Genomic DNA, 17,256 nt, shown 5'->3' on the forward strand with positions numbered 1-17,256 from the left:
GGTTTCCCAGCAGGTTCTCTATTTCTTTGCTCTATTTTAGTTTAATTTAATCATTTTATTTCAGTTTTGTCAAAAAATAAAGACTGTTACCACTGTGGCGCTAAGGTAACAACTCCACACGAAAAGTCGCTGAAATTAATTTGTAGTATTATAAAACGGAATTTAGCTGGGCCACTTATATTTAATTTGCAATTTTAGTATTAATATTATATCTTTTTATCAATTTTTTTTATCTGTTTATAAAAATTTACTCCACAACTCTCGTGGACTTGTTCTCTTTCTATTTACCACGCATATTTTTTCTTTAAATGGAAACGCATTTTCTGCAAACGTCAACTCGGAGAAATAAGACAAACGTGTTCCCAATAATTGTAAAAGTTTATTTCAAGAAATATAATAATCTCAGATCCATATAAAAATAAACCAGAATGTGTGTTGAAAAATGTCCATTGACTCACCTTTTTGCGAGGTCCTTTTTTTTTTGTAAATCTCCCACCCACACGATAAACTGAATAAATGCATTTAATAATAATAATAATGATAATAATAGAACAGATTTCAGTAGCTGAGATTTTGCAGGTCCATTGTTGTGAGTGTCTCTGACAAAAGGTCAAAAGTTACAGATGATAAAGGCAGCGGACTCTGTGATGAATCCGATGAGAAAAAGGACGATGAGGAGAAAATGTAATCCTGCATTGAGTTGTCCGGGCCTATTGTTGACACGCCGATGGGTGCTGGGCTGCTAAGATGCTTTAAATTTTTCTCAGTGCTGCTCGGAGGGCTGTGGTCCTGGTCATTGTGTCCGTTTTGACACCGTTGTGAAGTCAGTGTGTGTTGGTGGAGGCCGGACCGCTCCTTCTGCAGGAGCGCGCAGTCCTCGCCGCTTTCCTCAGCCGGCTCCAAATCGTCCCCCAGTCCCGCAGAGTACTTGCCATCGCTGTCCCTGTTCTCCTTGCACTGGGTCTGCCTTTTGTGCTTCATTCGCCTGTTCTGAAACCACACTTTCACCTGCTTCTCCGTTAAATCCAACAGCGCAGATATCTCTACCCGCCTGGGTCTGCAGAGGTATTTGTTAAAATGAAACTCCTTCTCCAGCTCCAGGAGTTGGGTATTGGTGTACGCGGTCCTCAGTCTCCTGGATGTCCCCACAAACTCAGCAGTCTCTGGTCTCTCAGGAGAAACTAAAAAAAAAAAAAAAAAAAAGGCACAACATGTTCAGATACTTAGCAAGACACACAGTGCATTGGCGGAAACTAGCATAGCCTGGGAGATTTATGGGCTGAATATGATGGGCCTGCGTGGACAGGACAGGACGCAGGGTGAAGATTAATGAACATGCCAGTTGCTGGCCCGTGTAGGAGTAATCTATCACTCTCTATTACTGTCAAACATTAGCGCGCAGACGCTGCATCACAAGCTAGTGCTCTGTTTGATGGGATTACACAACCCTAAATCAAAAACTGTGTTGCGGCTGCAGGGGATACCCATGATGCACGCAGCAGCTCTATGCGGAGACAACGAGGAGCCTTTTGAGGAGGAAGGTTATTAATCAACCCCGTCTTGCCTTGGGGAGAGAGGTCAGATGCTGCGGCAGCGGCGGAAGAAGCGGTAGTCTGGCTCCTCTTGACGCTTTTCTTCTCCTTCATCCACGGGTACTCCGTGGGCAGGGACGCACCCCGCAGCGGACCGCAGCCTTTCAGAGCCCGCTTGCAGCGTGGGTGGACGCTGGGCTTCGAGCCGCCGATGGTCTGCTCAAGGGGGGAAGGAGGAATCAGTGTCGAGCCCTTGATTGATGGACTTTGAAACGCATCACCGACGGGGTTAGTGAGAGATGTCAGGCACTCAGCGAGCGAAGGCCGGCTGTTGATGAAACCGCTCTCTCGCCCGAATTCGTAATTCATCTCCTCCTGCTCCTCGTTCTGGAAAAAGCGCGCAGATTCTGCGTAGAAACGGGCGATCGGGAATTAAAACGCTGTTTATTCTGACAGCCGTGTGGAGACCTCTGCGCCATGGAGTAATGCTTTCATTGAGACATGCTTGGAATTAGAGCGTTCCGCTTGTCACATGATTGCTTCTGCCCAATGACAATTTAGGTGTTTTTTTTCTTCTTCTTCTTTTTTCCTCTTTTTATCAAGAGAAGTCACCGTCACTCTTGTGATTGATCGAGAAGGTCTGAAGGGGACCGCCTCATTCTGGGGTTTTATTTACATTTTTCTTTTGGAAGGAGGCGGTGGGAGGGGGGGTCTGTTTGTTCGCCATTGCTCCTCTCCCTCCAAATCACTCCCTTTCAACGCCTCCGAAACACATACCAGCACAGGCAGAGAAGGTGGTAGAATAAATGATGCTCAGGGGCAAGCTCTACCCCCCATCCCCCAATTATTAATCCATTCTGCAAACCATAAAAACATTCTTTAATTATGTATCTAATCAGTTATTTTAGTTAGTCAAAGATCATTTTTCAACCGTTGGACTGGATTAACAGTTTTTGGGTTTTTTTGAGAAATACATTTTGCCAGCTCTTTAGTAAGATTGTTTTATGTGCTTTGTGTCCATCACATATTTTACAGGAAATGACAGGCCAGGCTTTGATTCACAACACTTTATTATGTTGACTGCATTTACTTGTAGTTTTTAATAACATGAAAATATATATATATATTAATATTGTACATATATAAAGACACATGTACATTGTACATAATATACATGTATATATTGTCTTATCTTCCTTACCTTACCTTATGCTTTTTTCCCCATTAGTGCTTCAATGTGAATGTCCTGACCACATTCTCAAATGATACCAGGATCAAATATTTAGGTCAAACATTTTGTAATATTACAGTATTTTCTAATCGTGGACACTACCTGTTAGTGGGACAAAATACCATGTTCTAACATACTGAATGAGCAACATAATATTATGTTATTGCTTTGGGTTTGTCTTCCCCTGCGTTTTAGTGGCCACCACTTATGAAACTTTCTGGAAACGCCCCTGGCCACAGGCCGCCAGTATTTGGCACGTCTGCGCAAATTGCGCATCTCATAATGTGTTTTCTGAAAGGTGAATTATTTTTCTAACGCGACCCTTAAATCATCAAGCGTTTGGGATACCGACACAGTCTCTGTCAATAAGGCGCTCATCTTCAGTCTTTCTTGACGGAGGAAAACGCTGCAGACACATGAAAGGACATGTCCACCCCTCCCCCAACACTAACAGAAGCTGATGCGCAGAAAGTCTACTGTTAATAGCTTTGGAGAGATTTCTGATTTCACAATTCGATGTAGTGTTGATGTCATGTGTGATTACGGTTAACATCTGGAGATCAAAATCGTGTTAAAATGTCATTGTCTGCTGTTGTAATTTACTGGCGCTGCTTAAATATTCTTCATCCTGCAGTGATCCAGTGAGCCTTGACCCGAGCCTCCTGCTCCCCGTTATATTGCCGGTTTTGAACGCAGAGAACGAGACCTGCAGAGGTTTGTCATTGCAATGCTGCTGCAGGGAAGATGCAGGGATCTGAAGGCTGTTTATTCCTCTGCCTCCAAACAAAGAGCCCGGGTAGCCTGAGTGTGATCAATCTTTCCAGCCAAAAAGGTCTGACAGCTCTCTGCCAGAGAACACAGCTGAACCATCCAACACTCCTTAGATCATATGGTGCCAGGAATAGCGCAGCCGCGCTGGCTCTGGGGCTCTGGCTTTAATTTAGTTTCTTTTAAAGACTATTATCAAGAAATTACCAACTTTATATTTGGAATCCACGTGCGTTTTAGAGAGATAAAACTTCTTCTTTATTTGTCGATTACAAAAAACGGGAATTATATATTTTTTAAAAAAATGGAGGTGATAACTGGACTGTCATTTTTTTTTTTTTTTTTTTGCAAGGAACGGAGCAGCTTTTGTCATTAAGGATCAATTGTTCGCTGAGGTGAGTGCTGAGAGCAGATGTCTTGTTTTTGACGGTTTGACTTCAGCAGAACGTTTTCCGTCCTGGAATAGTTCACACGTGTATAAATGGACACTTTTAAAATGAACGATTAAACAGTTGTTTGAAAATGAGCATTCTGAATATTTGACCGACATACGAAGCCAGATATTCGAACCTACAAACCGGGGTGTGACTAAAATAACAAAACACATTTCTATGCAGTTGCATTTCTTCAATCTATATTTCATTCAAGCTCTGAAATACAAAATAACAGAACTTCCCTTGAATAGAATAGAATAGAATAGAGTAGAATAGAATAGAATAGAATCACTGGACAAATTTTCTGAGAAAATAAATCTGTATTTTCTATGCATATATATTCATGGTTTGCTTTTAATACTGAAACATAATCTATTCACTTGTTTCTGAGTCTTTGAAGGCAGTGGAATCTTCATCTTTTTTCTCTCTGTTGTGAACACTTGCAGACGTTTTCCGGGCGGACCAGCGAGCGCCCCGTTTCCCGTCTGCTCTGGAGACATCTGGGAGGCAAAGAGGCCAAAAAAAAAAAAAAAACTGCAGCCACGCATCCACACGGACACAGAGTCTTTTTAAAGCGATGATATTTCTGTCACCATGCAGGCGCAGATGTTATTTTCATTCTAAGTAATAAAAAAACAGCAAATCTGAAATGGCACAAGCGTGCGTCTGTGTTTTTAATGTTTGCAAAAATGATTAATTTCATCAAAAATATGCACTCATCTGTAACATTTCTAACATAAACATGTGTGATAGATTGGTGGGTTAATGTTTAAATAACTAATATAATACAGTGAGAAGACTGAAGTGTTTATTAAGTGTTTTTTTGTTTTTTTTGGCAAAACGGTCGGAGGTCTTAACATATATCATGTTATCATGTTCTTCCCGTTGAAAGAAAATAAAATTGGTGAAAAAATACACATAACCTTAAGGCTCACATTATCCTGTACATACGCTGCCAAGCGTGTGCAAATGTGTGAAATCATAACAGTGTTTATGGAAGAAATTTTATATTAGAGTTTTTATGTCTGGAGCTTCGGGGCAAAAATGGGTTTGTAAATTTCATTGTTCTGACTTGGATAACAATACTGCCATTTTGAAACGAAATTATGATTTTTTTTTCAATATCAGATTAGAGGAAGTAATACCACGAGATCAAATATTTACATTTGGAGATTCTGCCTAAGTCCAGGTAGCGGGTTCTACTTCCTATAAGTGAAATAACACCGACCTCTCCTGCCTATAGAAGAGTCAGCTATCTTTGTAAATGTTGCGACACTACGTTTTTGGCACATTTATGCGTCAGTTGTGCGTGTTTTTAACTTTAACCAATCATCTTTGTTAAAACGACACGGCTAGTAGGTTTGAATTAAAAGTGCAATGCCAAGTGTTATTCTATCTCTCCGTGCCAAAATCCACACAGAAACACTACAACTCCGACCGAGAAAACAGTGAATATGTATTTTTAGATATTTTAAGATTATTAGATTAGCAGCAATACTATAAGAACTATTAGCAGTAGTATTATTGATCATCTTGTTGTTGTATAGGATATTCAAAAATAATCTCAACTCAGTAACTATATTAGTCTGGATGGTAAAACCAGCAACTTTAGGGTTAGATCTTGTATTCTTGTATGTCAATAAACCTATGATATCACGGGTATAAACTCACTTTTCTCATCCCAGACTAACAGACTGCTGACAGTGCGACTGGAAGGGGATAAATGTGTTCAACTTTTCCTCCTCCTGGACTCGCCCCCTCCCTTCCAAAATGGCCTCATCTGTCACTGCTGGTGTCGTGAGGTGTGATGAATAGGGGGAGGTGGTAAAAGGTCGCTGGAAAAAAAAAACTTCTTAGCAACTTTCTGTTTTTCTGCAGCACTGCTTCTCACATTGGTGTTTGCTCGTGAGACCGTCCAGTCCCAGCATCTGTGGAGATCATGCGGCGGGAAATGGCATTTTCGCGCACAACAACACTGTACTCCTGAGTGAGCGCTGGACGGCGGCGTGTTATTTATGGTTTTGGGCACATATATTAATATCAGCTCTCGTTAAAATATCCCCGTCAGTGTCCAAGACAACGAAATTATAGAATGAATGTGTCACATGGCCTTTTGCTATGTGAATTAGGGGTGAGGAGTAAAAAGCATGAGAGTAAGCAATTTACGCCGAAAGGGAACGAAAAGGTTGCTGTTTGGATTACAAATACTCTAGTGAAATACTCTTTAGATGATGTGTTGAATGAACTGGACATATTATGCCAGTTTTTATTTCTATTTTATAATTTCTTTACTATCAGCTGTCATTCATGGAATTTTTAAAGGGAAGTATGGGAAGTCATGTTTTTTTTTTGTTTTTTTCCCCATCATATTATAACGTTATTCCCTCAATCGAAGTATACTGTACCTGGAATGTTGCTTTGATTCTTTCATGCATGTTTGAGAAATTATTGGATCTCCTCTGGAAGTGATTTGGAGGTGTCTAAATACTTGCTCATGCAAAGCCCCGCCTATTTTCACATGGCTCCTCCTTCAAACTGCATTATCACTCTGTGCATTTTCACAGAGCACCGCTCCCCTGTGCCTTCCCAACTCAGCTCCACCAGACTACAGCAGCAGCAGCAAAACCAGGTGGAACTGCCCGTCTGCTGAGCTCATCATACAAACCATTTCTCAGTCCAATACTCCTAACAGCAGTTGTAAACAAAGGCAGTGTCAGAAAGACCAGGAGCTTCTTAAATTGAGAGTCTAATTTCAAGGCATCAACTTGTAAAGTTATATTTTTCAAGCTATGTTGTATACAGGTAGCATTTTTAAAGCTGAAGGTAACTCGATTGTGCTATTAAATGGCGCCGCTATTTGCCCGGAAATAGCTTAATACCGCCTCTTCAACATCAAACATTGACTTCGTGTAATTTGTTGTATGAAAGCAAATGTGTAAGACATGAATGAGAAAAATCCCAGAACACAGTTTATGATTCGTTATGCTGGTGACTCCAAGCGGAGCTCTGCACTCCAACGCTTGTGTGCCTTGAACGCATCATCTGCTCTGCTCCTCCAAATTAGGCTTTGGTTCCCCCTGCTGGTTGCATGAGCGAATCAACGCTCAAGTGAGCACAAAGCCCTGACTACGTCATCACAAAGTATCAGTCTTGGACTCTACTAAGCTTAATTGGTTCCAACATCAGTGCCACTTTTCAGGTTGAGTTGGTCATTTCTGATGGGGTAATATACACTTAGACGTTCTTCCAGCAAGTAAAAAGTTATTTTTCGCTCCCCCCGCTCCCTTTTTAAAAAAAATGTTTCCAAGAGAGAAAAAACAAAAAAAGTTTTGTTTAAATAAATGAATAAATAAAAAGACAAACAACAAACGGATGCCTCTGTGCCGAGACGGTGGGATTGCGACTAGACGGTTGTAAAGTAATTACAGACCCAAATGCAATCCCGACCGCGGCACCCAGCACCCCCTTCTCTGTGGGGGTCTTTGTTGGTGCCCTCTGCTTCATTCTAACAGTATCCCAGATTTGTTTGCTGGAAGCAACTCAGAAATGCTGCCTGACGGGCTGCCAGTGAGCCTCTGCGTGCTGCACTGTTTTCGCACCTTATAAACAGTCAGGTTGTGATGGTTGAAGAAGGCAGCTACAGTTCACAGAACGACAAGGGAGCACACATTCCAGAAAAGCCTGGATGGATGCCGTGAATCAGAAAACAACCGCGTCGATCTTAATGTTATACTTTATTATTAGTATTATTATTATTATTATTATTATTATTATTATTATTATTATTATTTTTACCAATCTAAAAATCATACACCTTTATTTAAAGGAATTTCTTTGGGTAGTGACAGTCTCAAGCTCCTTAAAAAAAAAAACATTTTCAAGGTTTAACTGAATAAGAAATCCCAACAAAGATGGTAAAAATAAAATAAAATGTTAAATATAAGATTGTAAAAATAAGATAAAATGTTACATATAAGATTGTAAAAATAAGATAAAATGTTAAATATTTTTTCTATTAGACAGAGTCCCATTATGAGTACAAAAACAGTCCTCTTATAACTTTACAGAATTGCTAACAGTGCTTCTGGCCCTTCTTACCGGTTTGAATATGAATAGCTTGAATATGAATAAAATAAAATAAACAAATAAAAATAGAGACAAGAAAAAATTGCAGTACTAAAAATGTAAATAGTCAGAAACTTATTGAATATGTTTTAGTCAGATCATTTCCATCAGCTTTGCAGTAATTGCTCTGAAATGAGAGCGTCAAATACTTCTGCCAAGTCATGCTAACAAGTCTAAATAAATGTATTTTGATTGCAAAACTTTAAAAGCAAACAAAACAATAAAAATAATAATAATAAAAGATAAAAAGTAAATGGGTTCGTAATAGGATAAATCCCAATAATTTCATAACAACAGCCTAATCATTACTAACGTTCTTATCTTTCAAGACAGTTTCTTACATTAAATAAAAATAAAACTGCGTTTCTTGTACTCGTTTTACGATTAAATCCCAGAAGACTACAACAAACTGATATCAAAGTGTCTTTTTGCATTTTCCTTACCTAAATGGCCCCTCTTCCCCCGCTCCTAGTTGAAATATTTTCTAACTTTGGAAATTAAACCTTTAGTCAGTTGGAGCCAAATTCAAAAACCGAAAAACATCTTTTTAATTTGTGTTTTATTTTTTGGCCGACTCTAGCCCACACTGCAGCGTAATGTGTTTATTATACATGTGCAAAAACACGATGCATTATTCTTCATTCAAATGAAAACGAATCACTGTGACATAACACGTCCAAATGTATGATACAAACTACACTTTATTTTAAATAAAACCAGTACATGTGAGGTATTTCAAGTGTGCGCAGGGTTTTCACAAATGCATCCAAACATTTAAACACAAAAGGCCGCAATAACAACAATAAAAATAAAATAAAAAATAAGTTAATCAATGCAGATAGGTAGCTGAAGGATATCGATAGGCTAGGTAGTCAAGTAAAGGTTCATGCAAATCATAGACGGCCTACAGAGTCAACACACTGTGTGCGCAAAAATACTAAATCCACCACGAGACACAATCACGGAAAATCAGTGTGGGGAGAGAGGGAGAATGGACACGCAGCGTTGTTTTAACAACACTGATTTACAACAACACGTACCAGGAATTATAAGTCCCCCTCTCCGCCCCTCTTCCATCCCCCTCCACCAGGTTTAAACGCAAATGGGCACTAGCTGTCTTTCCTTCTGTCTCTGGTTTCCTTCTTCATCTTCATTCTGCGGTTCTGGAACCAGATTTTCACCTGCCTCTCTGTCAGATTCAGGAGCCTCGCCACTTCGTACCTGCGCTCCCGGGGGAGGTACATGTTGAAGAGAAACTCTTTCTCCAGTTCGAGGATTTGGTGCTTGGTGTAGGGGCAGCGCTTTTTCCTGGTCGGCTTCGCGTGCAGCCAGTTGGACGACGGGTTGTCTGGAGGAAGATATCACCAATATTAATACTGAACAATGATAGAGTTACTTCAATATTTTATTGCTGTTTTTAGTTCTATTTTGTATCAAACACAGAGAAACCAACATTTAAACAAATGTTTCCACCTTCCTTCCCCCCTCCCCAAGCCATCCTGCACAGGATTTATTTCTCAGATTAAGACCCTCCTATATTTGTCAAAATTGTTATACACATTGCCCACATCCACCTGACTTATTAGGCCACGCACTTGCATCAATAAGAAAAGCGTTGCTTACTTGCATCAACCGCCTCCCTTTTCTCTGCGGTCAGCTTGTCGTCGCTGGCTGAAGATGTGGGGGATGTATCGCAGGGAACCCCCGTGAGGGAAGCTCCGTTTTCAATGTCAGACAAAAGCGGTGCGTGCGTCTCCAGAGTCGTGCATTCGGCACCACCGAGCAGCGGCTCGGGCTTTGTCTCGTAATGCGCGGCTGCAGACGGGATTCCCGTCAAACACAGCGACGCAGAGACCGGGTCCAACGCCCAGGAACGCGCAAACATGCCATCGGCTTCCCCGCTGTATTGATGATGCACATATGCGTTGGGAGGATGCGCCGCGATGGTACTCCAGGATCCACTGAAAATAGAGGATTTCGGCTCCTGTCCGCCATATTCGGTGTGCGCCGCCTGCTCCATTCCTGCAGAGGTTGAGTACCTCATCGGTGCCATTTCTTCTTGCTCCGAAAGAATGCGCGTGTCAACGTAGTAGCTCGTCCCCATTGCACGGGAGTAAAGGAAAAATATGCAAGGTACCAAATAAAAAAGGGTGTGAAAAAAAACCCCCTTGGTTTTACAATCCTGCAATGACGAGAGAAAGGATTCATTCCATTGCAAGGTGTCGTGTTGGTGCGCCACCTACAAGCTCCTTCCGTCCAGTAAGTTGAACCCTGTCCAAAACTGGATAGGGCGCCCCAAAACACGTGACCGTGGGACAGAACAATAAATAATAAATCAGCCTGTATACCGCTCAGCTTAAAAAGGGGGCTACAATTTTCACTGACCATATTTTAATAGCAATTGTTCACTCTTTTATTGGCAAATATTTCCTTTTATAAGCAATAAAGGTTGTGATTTTAGCCAAGGGATCTCGCTTCAGTGTAACAGAGGACATCTGTGCGTATATATGAACAAGGTTGTTGGTTCTTCAAAGCTTCTTTTTGAAAAAAAAAAATCTGTTTGCTACTTTTGAAAATGTACAGAAGTGAAAATTTGCTAGACTTTAAAATGAAATTTTAGAACATCTAAAATGTAATGGTGCTCCTACCTTTTATTGTTACCTTTTTTAAATAAAAAAAAAAACCTATGAAATATGTGATTAGATTTAATATATTGCAAACAACCTAGAGGAAAGTTTCCAAGAGATAACCAAGTTGTGTCTTTGAAGGCATTCCAAGACGGGAAAAACAGCGGGGCTGGAGTTATTTGGGTGCCATATAACGGTTCATTTTATCACGGGCAATTGGGTTGTTTTTCTTCAGGTTACAGCCGGGCTGTCTAAGCTAAATATCACCAATAAAGCTCAGGCTTTGTCCTCTTTCTCTGCACGGTCCGAGCAGACGCATCCGGCTTTTTTTTTTTTTTTTAAAGCAACTGGCGAGACTGCAGTGATCATAACCGAGGCCTTGTCTGTCCACACTTTTCTACTGGAGGTAGAAAAAAATGTAAAACGATTGAATCTTTTTTTTTTTATTACTCCAGCCTATAATTTAAATATCAATTCTTCCTATGATTTTCATGTCAAGCTAATTATAGTTTTGAAAACCTGCAGAAATAACAGAATTCTCCTATCTGATTGTTGTATTTTACGCACCGACAAATCCCCTCCCCAGCTCAATGCTTCTGAACTGCAGCTTTAAAGCGCCGATGCACTTCGTCCCAAATTATTAATGAACATAATCCAACGTGGTTTGCTTTTAATTATAAGACGAATTTCACTGAGGTAATCAAGGCAGTTTCGTGTTGTGGGAACATAAAATGAATAGCCCAACAACATGAGACTACCTAAACCACGCAACAGCCTGCTCTCCTGCAAAACGATTATTTTATTATTTTTTTTTTTTAATAATTCTCTGTATAATTTTAAGAGTGAAAACATGTTTTATCCGTATGTTGCTTGAAAAGTAACCCATGCACATACATTTAATTTATATATTATAAAAAGCGTGATTTCAGAAATAAAAAAAGACCCAGTCTGTGATTACGCGCATAGATCATTGTGGGCTATTGTTGTCCATGAAGTAGTTTATAAATGAAAGACATTCATTAACCAAATAAATAAAAATATAAGATGTCAAACAACCCAACCACAGGTAACCATTACAACATAAGTGTAGGAGTTGGATAAACATGGAAAAGGTGGCGTTTCCTTCTGCTTACGTCATTACTGAAAAGTGAAGCCCAGAAAAAGTCTAGCCAACATAAGAGTGCGTAATGACGTCAAAATGCTGTTGAAAACTTTTAACCTTATTTAGGTTAAATAAGCCTAACTTGAAGCAATTCCACAAAACATCAGTGAGCTGAACACAGTTTGTTGCTCAGGGATCTCCAGACATCTTCACACTTCCCCCTCGTTAGAACATTTACCGTCATTACTGGTTAACCTCCATGAGATGCTGCTGTTATTTTAATCGTTAACTCTGGACAAAAAGTTTCCTCCCCCAGTAAAATAGCGCCCAAATTACATGGAAAAGCCGAGGCTCCCGTCCGTCTAAACTACCTGTAAGGCTGGTCGATGTCGACGTTGATGCTTGCCTAAACTGGCTTTAAAAGCTGTTAGTCGTGAGACAAATCGCTAGCAAAGCCTTGGTTTCAACGTTTTTCTTTAGCCTGTGGGCTGAAAAAAGTTGCATTTAACATATTTGATGTTGCTAAATCAGGACTGGTCAAAATTAGGCAACCGTAAAAATACGAATACATGTCGGTTTTCTAAAAACAAATGTTTGCTGTGCAGAAATTCCGCTGTGTAATAATAAAAAAGAAAATACTGCACGAAATAAACATTTACAACAACGCACAAAGCCTGTGGTTTTGTGCGGTTATATTGTTTTTATTAATCTGAGCAGCTAATGTGCAAATATTCACCAGACCTCTTGTTTTTTTTCTTTTTGTTTTTTTTTTTTTTAGTCATCACATTAAGGCCTACATGTAACTGTAACACAGATGAGCCAGTGGCCAGTCCAGCATGCAAAATCCAATGGATCACTCAGATTGAGCGCATAATTATGTACAAGCCTGAACAACTGGATGGATCAAATGTGACCATGTATAAATACAAATCCACGACAAGAACAGCTCTGATCAATAAGTTAGCAGTTGGGTCCTGTTTCTCCAAGGGCACTCTCACAGTTTGGGTGGAGGAGAAGGAGGAAGGAAGGAGGAACAGGAAGAGGGCGTTTCTCATCAAAGTCTCACGAAAACCCAAAGTTGCTGGAGAGCTCCCGGATCCTGTTTTCACGGCTCATCTTTTTCAGTTTCATCCTCCGGTTCTGGAACCAGATTTTGACTTGCCTGTCGGTGAGGTGCACGCTGCGGCTGATCTCCAGGCGACGCTCCCGTGTCAAGTACATGTTGAAGAGGAACTCCTTCTCCAGCTCCAGAGTCTGGTGCTTGGTGTAGGGACACCGCTTCTTTCTGCCGCTCTTTGCTGTCAGCCAGTTGGCCGTGCTCTCCATTTTGCCATCTCCTGCAACGGCGGGAAATGGACCGCAGTGTTACTAGGCAACAAGTATCATAAAAGATAAGGTGTGGGTTGTGGAAATGAAAAGTAAACATAAACACTAAATTGCTTGAGAACGTGTGAGATTTAATGTCATAAATGCTAGAATTTGAGTAAAAAAATAAAAATAAAACCAAAACTATTACACTAAGTTTGTTTGTTTGGTTTTCATGGCAATTTTACGCACAGCTGTGACTAAAGCCAAACATGTTTCCAGTTCAGTCGTTCATTTATACCAGGAACACATCTCTCAAAATTTAATAAATGTCTTTAATTTATTATAAGTCTTTTCGGCAGACAACTTCATTTCTTATAGCTAAAATAACAATAAATAAAGTCTCTGCTGCGGCACAATTATCAGTTAAAGGGTTTAACTGTAACAGCTTTAAAATGTACTGTTGATAAATTACCATAGAAACTAAATGATCAATTACCTATTCATGATTTTTATTACAGGAAGAAATGTCTTTAGCTGGCGTTAAAATTAAAGAACAATAATCAATCAACATTATTGCTTTATGTTGCCCGCTTCATTTCAAGATGAACCACTTGCTGTTTTTAATTTTAGTTGATATTTATTGTAATTTGGATTACAACATAGAGCTTTTTGTATCAGAATTTATTGCAAATCTACAATAAATGATATATGTGCAGATAAGTGACAGACTGTACGTTGTCTCAGCACTAAGAAGAAGTGACACGAATGAACTAACTTGACTGTTAACACAACAAAAACATTGATTGATTTTTTGTTGTTACGGCACTGAACTGCAGTTCCTCTCTTATTTTAATTTAGCAGTAAAATTAAGGCTAAACTGAAGTACAACACGATGTCAGTACTCTATGATTACAAACGGAAAAATTATGTTAGTTTAAAATAAAAGTAGAGACAATTCCAGACATGCTGTTACAAAAACTCAGAACTATTGCTATAATTTATGTTACAGTGCGATCTAATCCATTCACCAGGGGAGAAATGTTATGTTTAAGCTCAGATAGATTCAAGAATAACAATCCGTACAAGGTTTTCTACTTCAGTCAAGAAGATAGTCTGCTTTATTTCAAGATCAATTCATTGATTCCTTGAAGTTGTCTGAGCTTCCTTACGGACAGTTTTATAGCAGTTACCATTAAAAACTGAATTTGACTCCAATGCAGTCTAAGATCAAGTTGGAGTGTGTGTAAATGAATCTGAGATTCTCTATATGGTTGGATAATATTGAATAGTTTTAACTTCGTATACTTACAGATTAAATTTTTTGTGCTGCAAGTGCCTTACAGTTACATCACTTGTGAAAATAAGCAATACAAATTAAATAAATTGAATGTAATTGAGTTCTGCCTATTTATCCCTTTTAGTATTGCTACAATTTAAATGCTGGTATCTCAGAATATTTCTATGAAGCAAAATGATGTAAGCAGTTCTGTTCATCCCTTTAACGACAAAAGCCGTTGTGAATATGCAGTCATTTTACTGTTAAAACAAATGAAATGTGTTTACAGTGTATGAATTAGGTATGAACACCGGGAGCCAAACCTTCCTGTTCATTACTCGTGAATGTAATGTTTTAAATTAATGATTTCCTCGCTCAGTTACTGAGGTCAGGGATGGTGCCAATAAAAACAAATGAAAAAGCAATGATGCCACACAAAGGGGCAACTAACTGAGGCCTGGTTCCATTTTAAATACAGCCAAACAGGCACAATAGATCCAATCCTAGGCTGTGATTGGCCAAGTCATGGTCAAATTTGTCTCAGCCCAAACAAACTCAGACATGAGAGTTCCTGTTTCAGCTAAAGCTGAAACTACTCCTCTATCATACATCTGAAACCTTAATTGGCCGTAAAACAATAACCGCCCACTTAAAAAAACAAAAAAAAAAAAAACACGCTCCTGTCCGGTCCGGTTTATCTTTTTTTTTTTTTTTTTGCGTCATTCTGCAGCAGCTGCTCAAGTTTTCACCTTTTACGGACTTATCTTTACACTCCGTCTCTGCAGGCTCAGTGGAAGACGAGCTCTCCAAGGAAAGGCGGGTGTCCTCCTCCTCCCTGGCCGGAGCGCACGGCGCAGAGCCGGGCGCCTCCTCGTGGCTCTCCCCGTGCTCCGGCTCCGCAGAGGCAGACTGCGGCTGTGAGGGCTGGCCTTCAAAGCGGCTGGGTCGCTGCAGACTGAAGTGATTCATGTCTGGCTGAACATCGTGATATAACCTGGAGGACGTGTAGGTTTGAGACAGGCGGAAGTAACCCGGGACTGGCACGGTGTTGCCGGGGGTAACGGGGCAGGACGCAGTAGAATAGGATATGTCATCCGCTGACGCTCCTTTATGACATTTGTCTGTCTCGTAAAGGCAGCAGGCGCTCTCCTCCTTTATGCTCGGTGAAAATGAACACTGAGCCAAATGCTGCCCGCTACAGGGTTGATCCACTCGGCAGGACCTGGACGTTTCCAGCCACGTTTCCATCCCCTGAACATACGGAACCGAGGACGGAATCACGCTGTGGGTCGTTGGCTCGCTGCGCTTCCCGACTGCCGGGAAACAGGAGCCGCTGGAGATCCCATATGAATATTCCGAAGCCGGTGGCAAATACAGACTGTTACTTTGGTAATACGGTGCGCCGTCGCTTCTCACGTTTATTAAGGAGTCCACAAAGAAGGAGTTCCCAGCCTGGTTGTTGGAACATGACATCGTCGCGCTGTTATTTGGCGGCGGATGAAGATGGCCCTCTCTGGCTGACATTTCTTGTGCAAAAACATTGCTGAATAATTACTGATACTCACGCTTCTCACCGAAGACTGCAGCCAATTAAAACACCAGCCGACTGCAGACTCCTCCCAGACCGAGCAGCCAAGTCTAATGTGTCGTATATTTTGTTTTAGTCCAAGTAAAGACAAAACTCTTAAAGATACTTGTGCTGCATTTTAGCTTTGGGGAAAAAAAAAAAAAAAAAAAGAAATATCACGATAATTTGCAAATGATTACCGAGGACTGCGACGCCTTCCAAGTAACCAGAACCCCGAGGTTAACAAGTTAGTTGCTGAAAGCTGTCCCCAATAACGGCGCACAATGCATCGTTTTACAGCCACTTTTATAGCACTGTAAAAATGAGGGGTTGGAGAGGCGCCTGTAGGAAGTAAGAGTGAAAGACCCAAAACAATCTCCAGTCGAGGAAGAACTCTCCACCTTTCTGCAGCTCTGAACATCATTGTTGGACTTCACTGTTAAAACTTCCAGCATCTGGGCCTGCATTGTGTTTCACCCGGTCGCACTGCTGCACATACCAAAGCAAAGCCAGTTGTGGTATAAAGTTTAACTATAACATTGTGGGTGCAAATGCCATGATGGTGTCAATAGCCCACAACTTTTACTACACACTGGATGTACAACCGCCAGAGCTGAATAATACTCTGGAGGGACATTTATTTAATGCAGATCTAATACAGGCGAGGCTGCAAGGGAGTCAGCTTGTTGTATGAATGAACTACTTGATAGTCTGTCTGTCTGTCTGTCTGTCTGTCTGTCTGTCTGTCTATCTGTCTATCTATCTATCTATCTTATGTATTTCAATATTTATTCATTTGTTTTGTACTGAAAGGTTACAAAAGTTTCTTCTTAGGATAATTAATTATCAATTAAATAAGAAAATTAAGTTACATTAAGTAGAATAAAATCTTCATTTTTGTATTCCACATTGATTTTTATGATCCTCCTGTTCAGAATGTTTTATTGTTTGTTTGTTTGTTTTTAGCATAATTCCACTTTAAATATCCGCCATGGATAAGTTCCCATGATGCTCACTTCGGCTGTTGCACTTACAGCCAGTAAACATTGACCGTTTTCCTGGATCGTTTCAGTTAAAGAAAACAACCAAAGCAAAAAAAAAAAAAAACACACACACACCTCCTGGAAACGTTTCTGAAGATGGGCTTTGCCCTGAAATACTCCACCGCGGTCATGTCTATCTCCCCCCTTAAAGTCTGGAGCCGTAAAGTCTAGAAATAAGAGCCCCCGGTTTTATATGGCGTCAGACCTGCTCCAGTCAAACAGCGAAGAAGAAAATATCCATTA

The 17,256-nt window shown here is 40.4% G+C and overlaps 2 protein-coding genes and 1 long non-coding RNA gene across 5 annotated transcripts; 1 reads left to right on the forward strand and 2 right to left on the reverse strand.

The window, feature by feature from the left end:
- Positions 1 to 359: 359 nt before the first annotated feature.
- Positions 360 to 2,620, reverse strand: hoxa2b (homeobox A2b). Its single transcript, XM_028009034.1, has 2 exons — positions 1,517 to 2,620; positions 360 to 1,181 (listed from the first exon to the last, which is right to left on the reverse strand). The coding sequence occupies exons 1-2, from the start codon at positions 1,899 to 1,901 to the stop codon at positions 559 to 561; spliced, it is 1,008 nt and encodes a 335-aa protein (XP_027864835.1). The 5' UTR covers positions 1,902 to 2,620; the 3' UTR covers positions 360 to 558.
- A 169-nt stretch (positions 2,621 to 2,789) lies between these two features.
- Positions 2,790 to 5,814, forward strand: LOC114139241 (uncharacterized). Its single transcript, XR_003594404.1, has 2 exons — positions 2,790 to 3,926; positions 4,412 to 5,814. It is a non-coding gene; the product is annotated as an uncharacterized LOC114139241 (long non-coding RNA).
- A 2,959-nt stretch (positions 5,815 to 8,773) lies between these two features.
- On the reverse strand, positions 8,774 to 16,744 carry hoxa10b (homeobox A10b). 3 transcript variants are annotated; one of them, XM_028013684.1, is made up of 3 exons: positions 15,153 to 16,744; positions 12,982 to 13,156; positions 8,774 to 9,438 (listed from the first exon to the last, which is right to left on the reverse strand). In XM_028013684.1, the coding sequence occupies exons 1-3, from the start codon at positions 15,925 to 15,927 to the stop codon at positions 9,183 to 9,185; spliced, it is 1,206 nt and encodes a 401-aa protein (XP_027869485.1). In that variant the 5' UTR covers positions 15,928 to 16,744; the 3' UTR covers positions 8,774 to 9,182. The 3 variants fall into 3 exon arrangements, with proteins under 3 accessions (XP_027869485.1, XP_027869487.1, XP_027869486.1); XM_028013686.1 differs by lacking the exons at positions 12,982 to 13,156; positions 15,153 to 16,744 and adding an exon at positions 9,714 to 10,354; XM_028013685.1 differs by lacking the exon at positions 8,774 to 9,438 and having other exon boundaries at positions 10,768 to 13,156.
- Positions 16,745 to 17,256: the final 512 nt, after the last annotated feature.

The sequence above is a fragment of the Xiphophorus couchianus genome, chromosome 3 (genome assembly GCF_001444195.1).
Source record: "Xiphophorus couchianus chromosome 3, X_couchianus-1.0, whole genome shotgun sequence".
Lineage (NCBI taxonomy): Eukaryota > Metazoa > Chordata > Actinopteri > Cyprinodontiformes > Poeciliidae > Xiphophorus > Xiphophorus couchianus.